We start from the raw sequence: 12,733 nt of genomic DNA on the forward strand, positions 1-12,733 counted from the left end.
TTCCTATTTCTTATTGAGAATCGATCACATAATTCTTTAAAGGACAAATAATCCTTGCTAAATATCTTGAGATTTTTTTTCTTTAGTAAACAAAAAAGCATCCCAAAACCAAAAAACTTATTTTCACATTAAAATGGAAATGTCTTTTGCAACTTCAGACTGCTATGAAAAAGCAGTTTTTATAATATTTTGTGTCCCTGAATCTTTTAACTAAATGGTTTACAAAGAGAAGGTAAACCATCTGTGATCTGGCCAGTTGTACTTTTAGCTCCCAGAGAGAAGGTTGGTGTGAGTAAAAACCGCGCAGGAAAACTGAGGGAGCGCCGTTGCCGGTGATGTTCGCGTGCGCCATTAAACCACCTCCGTGCGTGGGGAGCATTCACTTCTTAGTTTCGAAATTGTATTTGGAATTGTTGCTGTGTACTAAGAACTGACCTAAATAAAATTCCACAAAGTATCTAAGTGTTTTGTGAATTATTTATGCAAGTAACCTTTCTTTCTAAGGTGGTATGTAACAAGTGTGGAGAGAATCCTTCCCGTTGCTCCAAACCAGCAGCTCCTTTTTAGTAAGTCAGTCTTCAAACTTCAAATATTTAAAATGTTGAGCCTTAAAAGAATTTTAATCTCTGTGAAATTTCTTTTCTTTAAGACAGCTGTTTTCTATCACTATTTTTGCTGTAGGTGAACCTAAAGTTTTATGATCCCTTTTCCTCTAGTTTCGGTAAATGATAAAGTGATTTGTAAATACACCTTCATGCATACCTTGACATAGCAGTCCAACATAATTGTGATACCAAAGTTTTGAACAAAAAGGATCCCTTTTGTACTAGTTTGTACTTCTGTTTAAAAGAAAAAAAACATCTATTTAACAACCAAAGTGTCCTACTTTGTGTACTTAAAGATTAACCAATTGAACACTTCAAATTGTATTTCACTTTCACACTTAATTTGTTCTTACTGCACAACCTATTTAGGGTACCCCAACATAAATAGCAAAACCAGGTTCTTAATGGTGCCAATCCACAAACAGTCAAGTGAAGTCCCCATGTTTAAACGAAATCTATGCATTATTTTTATTAAGGGTTGGGTAAGCTGACATGGTGAAAACATGTAACTGGAAAACAAATTTACACTGACTGACTACTGTCCTAAGCCATCACAATACTTCACTGGCAAGAGTAACTTGGAAAATAACTTAATCTAGCAGTAGAACAAAAACATCGTCAGTAGTACTGAATATATCTCTCTCATATATATATATCTATATATATCTATAGGTTTGCACAATCAGGGAGCAAGGCACATAATGAAATGAGAGCGTACATTTAAACAAGAAAATAATAGCAACAAAGCTGAAAGGAAAATTGTAACTTCATCTTCACCGAACTGTGCATAATCATTTGAATGTCCTCTATCGGCTACTTTATAATGCAGTTCCTTTTGTCTTCTTTTCATGCTTTAAAAAAGTACATTCCTATGTTGTATCTATTTACTTATTTATAGCAAAGCTTCCCACAGCCTACATGTCAATGTGAGCCTTGATTTAACTTTTTAAAGAAATGGGAAGAGAGGGAGCAATCCCAGTTAAATATTATGTGCAATTTTCCTTTAAAATAGTAAACAATGTTTTTACACCATTTAGCACAAGCTAATGATATTTTATTTTAAATGTACATTTCTGTAAAAGGAGTTCACTAGTGACTGACAATAAAATTAAACATCATTTGAAACATTCCAGTTAATGCTTACCTTCTAGGAGAGATTATTTACAAGTAAAGGAAAAATATAGAGACGGCAATCATGGAAAATGGCAGTTTTTGGTATTAGGCTACCATAAATTCAACAGTGGAAACAGTGGATAGTTCCAAAGATGCTGAGGTTTTTCCCCTCTAAGTGCTGCAAGCATATTCTGCCTAAGAAAGCTTCAGCATTTATGAGCTGAGCTAGGTGTCAACAGCCGTCTGTGACCAACACACTCACTTCTGTCTTTGGTAGAAAGCAGCCAGTCCTCGTTAGGCAGATGGAGCCATCTCTTGTGAGACAGTGACTTTTTCTATTTTTGCATAAACTAGAAATACCTTCCTTTTCACTAGCACCTCAAAATCTGCTTGTTAGGTTTTTTTTAATGCTATTCCTCCCAAAGAGTTCAAGGCACTGGGGATTATAGCAGATACTGTTTTCTCTTCAAAACGGTTCATTACTCGAACAAGCAAAGGGCAAACCAATTGGAGATTTTTCCCTCTTCTAGTGTTTATCAAGTATATTGTTTGCTTATTTTTGTTTAGCAAGTTTATTTTACAGATAAATATCAGATTTCTCTTACATATAGACCTTCCAAGTATACAACAGTAATGGAGCACTTAGTTAAGGGATAGACCGGTAAGGTGTAGAAATGTACTTCTCTTGAATTTTTAAAGGAAAATAAATCGTAAAAGATAGTGGGATATTTCTGTTCTACTCGCCTCTCTGTGAATCAGATCTCAATCTTATGAGCAGTCCCATATCCCTGCAGGATCAGGGATATCCTGCTTTATACAAATGATGTAAAGTGTATAAAACAAAACACAAAGTGCCAAAAGGTGCTTGCAACCTAAAGTGATTTTTAGAGATAGGATCCTCTCATCAAGTGTATAAATCCAAATTATTCCTATTTCACTTAAAGCAAGTCAGGGTCATTCAGGTTTACTTGGTCTAAATGTGAATAAAATCTGTGAGATTACATCAGTTTTCTAAACATATCTATAGATGACATGTTTTAAAAATTTGGTAACATAAAATTAAGAAAACAGTTTTTTACGCATTTAAAAATTTTAACATAACGTGTTTATGTTTTTAAAATAAAATTACTTTTAAGAGAAGAAGGAAGGCGACAAACAGTTCTGTTGGTGACCTGATAGTCAAATCAAACCAATCCACATCATTACCTGAGAATTTTTTCAGGCTAAATTCATGACATCACATTTCTGACACAAGCTTATTAACAACCATTTTCCCAGGATAGCAGTTTCTGAAACTCCAATGGGATGCACAGCTCCTATGAACTTTGATCTGCGTTGTCGCTCTAATTTTATTTAAACTTTCTTCATAACCTCAGCACTGTTTTCAGTGCAGTAAACTTATGTAGAGAGGGACTTCTAAGATAGTTCACAGCCCTTAGCAGAATACGCCGTCAGTGGCCAGCAGCACCTTGATTTCAGAGGACTGGAAAACACCGTGTCCACATTACTTTGTTTGAAATTTTCTGATTAAAATCGTGTCCTATAACTTGTAAGAGTCAGCAATCTTTCTCATTTTAAAAAGTCTCAAATTTTAAAAATCCAATTTATCGTTAAGTGGGCATCTGTAAAAACCTTAAGAATAGTTAAAAAAGAAAAAAAATATAGTTTTCCCAAGTGAGAATTATAGTAGCTAAGGGGAAAAATGTATTTATTCGAGTAATAAAAGCCAAGCTGGTAACATTTCAATAGAGAGTAGCCTAACATTTATATTAATGCCTGTAAACCTGATCTAAGTTGTAGCTGACTTCAGAGTTGGTACCAAAACGTTAATTGTAGGGTGATTAGTGACACCCTCAAGTTAACCAAGTCACTAGCTCTGATAGGCAACTGTCTGCATTGCCTTCCACAGGATGTTCGTCCACATTCAGCGCAGCCCAGTCAGCGTCCAGGCTTCCTCCTCTGACCTGGGGACCTATGCTGTTGAGCAGGAGGCAGTGGAGGAAGGCACAGAACTGCCATCTGGCAGTGGGCTTCCCATGCACACACCAGAGAAAATAATGAAAATAGTCTCAAAAACAAACCCACAAAACTTCATCCAATAAAAATCCAAATTAAAAAACTCCATCAGGGAGCTAAAATACTGGAAGTATAACCTAAAGTGTTGTTATTTGTTTATGATTCAGTTGTTTCACCATGACATAGATAACAGCCTTTTCCATCTTTGGAGAAATGTAAACAGCCTGTTGTCAGACATGCCAATGGACTGGGGTATAAATGACAGTTCCTCCCCGACCAGCTCGCTTCTGGGTGTCCCTAGTGTTCTGCTCTTTCAGGAGGATGATGCACCAAAAGCATCAGTCTAGGAGGGCTGTCATCAGCACTGACACAGCAAGAAGGCCCAGGAAAGCCCGCACTGAAAAAGAACAGGCTGTACCTTAGGGTTCACATCATTGATTGAGGGTATGTTACAAAAGTTGAAATTGTCCACCTTCATGTAAAAATGACACCACCACAGTAAAAACCCCTAGTGAATATGTCATTGGATTCCTATTCCTAATAGCTCTTTTACTTCACAAATAAGGGTGATTCTTAGAATATAAAACTGCAGGCAGAGACTGGGAAATTATTTCACTCATGATGCACACCGAAGCTTGGCAATCTGTACTCAAATGTTATCCAAGTTGCTGTGCATGCCTAAATCAACAATGCAGATGTGGTAAAGGTCACTTCATAAGCATAACGATATCAAGCACACAGACCTTGTGAACAATTGAAAAGACCCAAAAAGTATCTTTTAAAGAAGCAGGGCTTTAAAAAATGCACAATGGTATATGTTCTTAGTGCTCTACAAGCACAGGAATATACTGAACAATATCCTGCAGACGTGGCAATGGAGAGGTCGGTGCCATTTACTCTGATGCAGCCCTTCCTTGGAGTGGGTTATATGGGTATCTGGACACTGCATACTCAACTTTCACTTACTCTCTCATTCCTATCTGCCCCACTGCATGGGCACATTTTCCTTGTGGGACAGTGTCAGGAGGTGTCTGCCCTGGTCATCCTCAGCCACAACAGGCAGACCTTCATTACAAGATGTGCTCACGTATCGCTCCTGGGGGAGCTAGTCTTTGTTCTTTTGTTTAAGAGCAGCTCTGAGACTGCGTTTTATTCCTAATGGTCAATTTATCACATTTTTCTCAGATACAAAAGAAAATTCACAGGGGAAAAAAAACCACATGAAGTGTAGCATGAAGCACACAGGATTACTGAGTCATTAGAGCAATGATTTGTTATGCCAAACTGCACATGCATAATATGTAATGCCACTCACTGTGCTTGGACTACACTACTCCCCACCTGGCTGCAGCCGGCGTCTTCATTTCCCTCCCTCTATGATGGTCTCACACTTACAGAATTCTTTGTATTACACATTACAACCCCTGTACAACCTGATTAATGATACCTGCACAGGGGCCATTTGTTCCTTCTGTAATCACCCCGACCTTCTAGAGAGCAATATAGACGTTTCAGAAGGTGATTTGTTTTTCATGATGATGCACTATATTGGACATAGGATGGGAATACTTGATATAGCAACGGTTACAGATCCCTAAGATCAACATCTACGTAAAGCACACACTTAGAAGATAACTAGTGACCCAAAGACATCCTGGACTGAGCATTGCAGGGCACTATGTCAGATAGTTCTTATATGAGTCAAAGCAAGGATCGTGAAGCCACGCTTGATGAAGCTTCACAGAGCCCACGGAAGGATTCCAACAGCATAAAAACACCCAAGATTACAGTACGACATTATCCACGTGTTGTAGGCAAAGAGCTTACCTGTGAGAACACGTCCCAGGTTCAGCGGTCACTGCAGCTGCACTGCAGCTGGAATGGTGGTTACTGCACAACCGTGTAGTGACTGAACTTCCCCCACACCGCACCGTTGACCCGTTCTATGAAGCTGAGAGTTTCCTGATTAAAGTGCCCCTTTATGTACAGTAATGAAGTGTCAATCAAGCAGTTATAACTTCAGCCAACCGGGGAAAAACAAAAGCCCTATGAGACACCAAACGTCGTGGCTGTCTTCTCAAACTGAGAAACAGCACATTATACGTGTACTCCTCAGTACATAGTAACATGCACAGGTAGCCGCACATGGAGACTTACAATATACCTTCTAAAGTCATCAGAAGTTGTTTTGGTCCAATCCACATGACAGATAATAGAAATCGCAAGGGAAAGGACACATCCCCTTCCACGCCTCTGGTGCCCAAAATACACAAAACCCACTTTCAGATTATGAAAGGGAATAAATAGAATCACTCCCAGCTATATATATACGCATATATATATATACACACACTTATATACACACACTGCAGAGGTATGTACACACACACGCACACAGCTGGACACTACCTGAATAACATACCAGAAGGCTCCGACACCTGAATTCCTAGATGACCAGGCGAGCTGATTGTAGAACTGATTACAGAAACCATGACAGTAAAGACCTGCGGTAGCTACCAGTCTCTGGAGAGCTTGGTGTTCTGGTCTCTCTTAGGGGGGGCGGGAGGGGGTCCCCTCCGCAAGGTTGCATAGCCTGATATGTGGCTGCCTCCGTAGCCAGCTTTCCGCTGATCAGAAAGCAGTTCCGGGGGAGGCGGGGGCAATGCCATGTCGTCCATGGTGGCCGTGGGTTCTGCTCTGGACGCGCGGGAGGAGGAGAGCGAGCCGTGCCGCGTGATGGACTTGCGCTGCAGTGTCCGGTTGAGGTCGGCCAGGAACCCGGGCTGGACCCCGAGGCCGGCTTTGGGCGAGCTGGGCACGGCGGCCGGCGGCTCCGAGGGCTCCCCCGGGGTGAGGCGGGTGCTGTCGTTCCGCTTGGGCCGCGTGGGCGGCGGGGCCTTCCTCACCGCCGGCTTGGACCATGGCTGCGGCTGCGGGCTGACCACGGCCACCTTGGGAGAAGCGGCTCCCAGGAAGGCCGCGGGGATCTCTATGGGGGGCGGGGGGAGCTCCACCTCGGGGGGCGGGGGCGGGAAGTCAGAGTCGGACGGAGGAGAAGGGAACTCCCCCGCGGGGTCCTTGCCACGCGGACTCGGGGCCGCGGCCTTGGCTGCCGCGCCCGCCTGTGCGAGGACTCCAGGGAGGTGGACTCCGGAAAGGTTCAGCTTCCCAGGTTTGGGGGGCGCCGCAGGCGGCGGCAGGGCGTCCTTGCTGGGAGACCCAGAGGGTTCTGCGGGCGGCGCGAACTTGCTGACCAGACTGTCCACCGAGGGCCTCTTGGGCTCGGGGGGCGCCGCGCCGCCGCTGGACTTCATGCTGGAGTTGCGCTGCGGGGTCGGCGGAGGCTTCTTCGCCCCGGGGCTGGCCGTCTTGCCCGCCTTCTTGCCGGGAGACCCGCTTCTGTCCGGGGCGGGGGCGGTGGGGGTCGCTGGCGGGGGCGGGGTGGGTGGAGGCGGCGGCGGGGGCGGCGGGGGGAACACCAGGCTGCTCTCCGGGGGCGGCGGCGGGAAGTCCGGGGAAGGGGCAGGGACGGGGCTGGGCTGCCACTTGGGCTTGGCTTTCACGGCGGGAGGGGACTGCGGGGCCACGTGCGCGGGGACCGGCTTCGAGGGCTGCGGCTCCGCGGGCGCGGGCGGCGGGGGGAACTGGCTGGCCATCGCCTTCACCACCGAGAGCCCGGGGGACGGCGGGGCGGGCGGCGGCTTCCCGCCGAAGCTCTGGTGCTTGGGGAGCGTGGGCGGGGGGACGGGACCCGGAGGAGCGGCTGGAGAGGGCGGGATGTGGGGGAAAGCCGGCTTTTTTGCGGGGGGGACGGGGGGAAGAGGGGTAGGGGGCACGGCCTGTGTCACCACGGGGGGCGCGGTCTTGGTGCTGGTGGGCGGCAGGGTCACCAGCGGTTTGGGAGCAGCTTGGGGAGAGGCAGGCGGCGGGGGTGGGGGTGTGGGAGAGGCCGCCTGAATACCGTGCGGGACAGGATGAATCTTCAGTGGAGGTGGCGGGGGGCTGAACTGTGGGAGGGACTGGGCGCAAGGCACGGGTCTGAGCTGGGCCATGGCCGAGCCAGGGGTGGGGGCCGGTGGAGGGGGCGGGGGTGGGGGCACAACTCCGTTGGGGGGCACCGGGATCTGAGGCTTTGCTGGCTGTGAGGTCGAGGACAGAGACTGCATCACCGAGGGTGGTGGGGGCTTAAACAGGGGTCCTGAATGCTGAGAGGCGTTCTGCAGCCTGGTGATTGTGCTGTACTTGACAAACATCGTGGCTGCTGAGCCCCCAGAAGGTGCAGACTGACTGGGCAGAGGAGGGGGAGGCGGGGGCGGGGGGGGGAGGGGGAGGAGGAGGGGGTGGGGGTGGGGGTGGAAGAGGAGGCGAAGGCTGGGAGGCCGTGTAGGGGCTGACAAGTTTAGGTTGTGGGGATAAAGGGGGCATAAGTGAAGTGTAGGATCGATTCATAGAGTCCATTCTGGCCTAAAAGGAGTACAAAAGGGGGGGTGAGAGAAAACATAATAGTTACAGATGTCAGCTGTGAATGGGTAAAAATAAAAGGCAAGGACTCGGACATGCATGAAAAAGCGCAGCAGCTGTGACCATAAAGATGAGCAAGGCAGGAAGGCTAAAATCTGGCTCCCTGGGCAGTGAGGGCGCAGGGGAAGTCTGTTTATCCAACATTTTGAAATAGCTCGACTGCCCAACAGTCTAGGAACAGCTTCTTGCTGCAGTGCTGTCTGATGGAGGCAGGCTGTTCCAAGCGGGAGCCCACCCTCTGAGCACTGCCCTACCCAAACTCTGGCAAGGGGAGATGTGATGGCTGAGTTGTTTCAGTCCATGACTCGTCCACATCAGGCAGGTGCCCTCGCTGGGTTTAGGAGTGCTGATGGAGGGCCTTCTGAGAATGAGGATGGCTTTTGGATGCTAGTAAGCTGACACTGAGAGTGTAAGAATGCTCAGCGGGCGTGCACAGTCACACAGGAGTGAACGAGCTTCACACACACACACACACACACACATGCTCATGTGAGACACATCCAGCATACACAGAAGTCCAGCAATGCAGGTAAACAGGGGGCATTCTTTACATTTTACTGGAAAATACACAAAGAAATGCTTCATAAACATCACTGCAAAAGATCATAACAATATCCGACAAAAAAGGCAGAAGACAGTAAGAAAGTTTGGAAGGCTAAAGGAAATGTATCAAGAAAGGGGAGCTAGAATTTGCCAACAACCTGCTGGCCAGCCCATCGAGCGAGCACCTCTTAGCATGGCCCAAATTATCACCCTGAGTCACTGATTTCATGGAACTCCTCATGCATGGATGTGGTTCAAGGATGTTTGAAAAGAGCAGAGGAAGGACCCTTGCTTAATAACTTTGGGTACATCTTTTAGGCCAGCCGTGGGTGGGCAAACTACGGCCTGCAGGCCGGATCCGGCCCGTTTGAAATGAATAAAACTAAAAAGAAAAAAAAGACCATACCCTTTTATGTAATGATGTTCACTTTAGTTCACACAAACACTCCATCCATGCTTTTGTTCCGGCCCTCCGGTCCAGTTTAAGAACCCATTGTGGCCCTCGAGTCAAAAAGTTTGCCCACCCCTGTTTTAGGCTCTTTGAATATCCTATGAAGATCCAAGTTAAAACCATTTGTTTTCAATTATGAATGAAATCTAATTAGCATGTAGAAAGCTGAGGTTAGTGAACTAGAAGGCTCATTACAGGGCTGAATTCTGTTGCTCATCAGGACACTCGAATGCTTCTTTTAAAACTGCACATCAAAGTAAAAGCATTAGTCTGCAAGACTTGGTTACAGGAGTCACCCAGGTTAATGTGTTTCCATAGAGCAGCCCCTGACCTTAACTTGACCCTGTCTTGGCTGCTGCAGGGGTGTAGACCTTAGCTGTGCTGGCCTTCTCATTTGGCACCTGAGACTGAGGTAACAGAAGAAACACAAGAGGATCAAGACTCAAACACATCGTCACTGCTGCACCGCAGGGCGCACGCTCCTGAAACTGCAATGGGAGTGCCCTGCTGGATCACGGGCAGGCGATCCTGTTTTCCTTGGCCTTTCATTTAAAATGCACATGGACAGCACCATTAAACACGCAGTAAGGTGAAGACTGTTCTCCAGATGTCTGCAGTAAACCTGCTTCTCTACTACATACATCGAGTAATTAGCACCAGAAAGGGGGCCACTCTATCCACATTAAGTGGAAGAAAGGAGAGGACTATTTCTTAAAGTTTCAGCCTCTGATAAGGAAGTTAAACTGTAAGTGCTTTGAGAATTTAGGCCATTAGAACCAATTCTCAAATATTTACTTCTAAGAGGCCTCCACTTTGGGTTACTAATGCCTCCTCCACCTTCCCAAGGACTAAATATTAAAATTAAGGAATAAACCGAGGGAAAACCATTTAATTCTCATTCGTGAATGTACTTGCATAAGTGATTCAGACCAAAAGAACAGAAAACTCAAAATCAGTATTGGGTAAAAACAAAACGGTCAGGTCAATGTGCCACTGGTCCTCAGCAGCGGCGTGAGCAGGTGAGTGCGGCCAGGACACACCCGCACTCTCATTTCAGAGGCAATTTGATATGGGGTTTTACAATCCTCTAAAGAACTTCTCCATTTTTTTTACATAGTCTTGCAATAATTACACTTGTCCTTCAGTGGCACTGAACAAGCTACTATGCAAGGCTTAGGGATCCAAAATTTTAAGGGGATTAATTTCAATGTAGCCTTCCACATATACCATAATTGGAGAAAATTCATCAGTGTGTAGAGAAATGTCAAAAAGCATAGAAGAAAAGAAGATAAAGGAGTCTGAATAAACTAAATTAATAATACATAAAGAAACACTCAACCATTCGCAGCAAGATCAGGGCACTGGCACTGAATGGTGTTGCTCTACTCAAACCGACTTAGGAGGAGGACGAAATCAGTATTTCTTACAATGTGAGCCACTGAAAAGGAGCTACACTGCCAGGGTTTTTTGTTTGTTTTTCCAAATCACAATCACTAGAGCCCATTCACAAATACTCATTTCTGAGGAGAAACCAAAGAAAGAATATATCATGTAGAGCCAAGAAAGATTCCTAATACGGTGGGGCCTTGACTTACGAGTTTAATTCGTTCCAAGACCGAGCTCGTTCAGGAGCTCGTTAACTCAAATTACTCTGTCAACTCAATGCAAAAGATCGGCCGAGAGACAGCTGGTATCTCAAAAAACTTGTTAGTCGGGACACTCGTAAGTCAAGGCCCCACTGTACAGGAATAAAAGAGCAGCAAGCTAAACCCACGCAACACCACAGGCTTTTCTCTACTGATGACACAGGTGTTACCTTGCTGGACTCTTCCAGCTGCGTGCCTCGTTTCCAGGCCTCGGAGAAGATGGAGCTCACGATGCTTTGGGAACGGACGTGTCCCGCTGGCTGGGAGTCGGACACCCCACTGTCAGACTGAGTTGAGTGATTTGACTGAGACTCTGTTTAAAATAGATTTTCAGAAACAGTATTACATATGTCAGTATTCTGACAGTATGAATATGTAGTTCAGACAGATCTTTTGCACAAGACCAGGTGCTTTATAGAAGAGCAAAAAGTTACTTTTATGCATTTCCTATAAAGCACCGCCCATATTTTCCACTAGAAAACTTCCCTTTACCTTAGGGGCTAATAGGAAATCTTGATTCTTTTAAAACAGTTCACCGTGAGAGACTGATAATTACAATAAAAGGCTCATATGATATAACTGGTATCCTGCCAATCTATCTTGGAAGAACTCCTAGCAAATAAGAAAATGATCCATCAATAGAGCAGTGAATTTTTTTTTCTTCAATTTTATCTTCATTACATCAAAATTCAATCTTTTTATATATCCCTGCTCCAGGCCATCCCAGAGAGTACTCACTTATGAGTTCAGATCTCTACGTGATGACCACATCCTGTTCCCAGCAATGAACAGTACTCAGAATTTGATTCCCAAGTGGGAAGTATGTCTCCTAGGGCTTAGGTTTTGGCACCACAGGGCAGCAGCTGCACTGACAGCCTGGCCTCCTGGCAAGGTGCGAGGGCAAGTCTTCAGGGGGCTGGGAATGGCTGAGGACACAGTGTAATCTGAGTGACTCCCAGGCGAGGGGACTGGGAAGGTTATTTTACTGGACTCCAGGTCAGTCAGATTACCATGCAGAAGCACCTAGCTCAGTGCCTGACATCTGGTAGAGATGCCAATGTTACAGCTAGTCCTATCCACTCACTCTATGAGATGTGGATATTATTAGATTGCCCAGGATATTGTCCCCTCTAGCAAGTGTAAAAAAAAAAAAAAAAAAGCTCATGTACCTATTTATTATAATTTAGAAATTAGGTTGGCTGTTTTTTAGGAACCATGCTGAAGCACCCAGGTCTACTAGCACTCTACAGGGACACCTTCATATTGCTAGTAAACTGTGCACTGGCTTTTCACACTACCTGGGATGCTGGAAGAGCTGGATCCTGATTTAATGCTGGAGCTGGATAAGGAAGTCCAATCACAAGCAGACTCTGTCCTCTTTAAGGCTTCTTGGTAGTTCATGTAGAGCTGCTTCCCATACTAAATAGAAGCAGAAAGTGAGGACATCTGAACTTCACAGGGCATGATATAGCCGGGTGAGGCAGGAAAGGGGGTACATTTCCGTTTACTGATTCATAGTCTGTATTAAAATTACTACTTAATAATCCTTCAAAAATACTTTTAATACCAGTAAATTATAATCTCTTATTTTTCTTCATTTTTACAAAGGCAGCAAGAAGTTAACACCTGATTGTATTCATTATCAATATAAAGTTTTTTTTCAGTTATTCCTCAAGCAACTTTGATTTTATAGCTATAATAAATTTTATTTCCAGTTACTTAATATAATCATCTTCAAAATGTGCTTTAAAAGATTTTTTTTTAAGATTTACTTTTTTTTATAGAGCAGTTTTAGATTCACAGCAACACTGAGAGGAAGTTCCAGAAATTTCCCATAC

General features: G+C 45.0%; 1 protein-coding gene across 1 annotated transcript in view; it reads right to left on the minus strand.

The window, feature by feature from the left end:
- Positions 1-1,048: 1,048 nt before the first annotated feature.
- RAPH1 (Ras association (RalGDS/AF-6) and pleckstrin homology domains 1) overlaps positions 1,049-12,733 on the minus strand; it is a 51,479-nt gene continuing 39,794 nt past the window's right edge. The window contains 4 exon segments of the mRNA XM_036320598.1: positions 1,049-8,056; positions 8,058-8,198; positions 11,066-11,208; positions 12,194-12,314. Of these exon segments, the coding sequence (XP_036176491.1) occupies positions 6,248-8,056; positions 8,058-8,198; positions 11,066-11,208; positions 12,194-12,314 (2,214 nt within the window). The 3' untranslated portion in view covers positions 1,049-6,247.

Source organism: Myotis myotis, unplaced genomic scaffold (assembly GCF_014108235.1).
Source record: "Myotis myotis isolate mMyoMyo1 unplaced genomic scaffold, mMyoMyo1.p scaffold_m19_p_8, whole genome shotgun sequence".
Lineage (NCBI taxonomy): Eukaryota > Metazoa > Chordata > Mammalia > Chiroptera > Vespertilionidae > Myotis > Myotis myotis.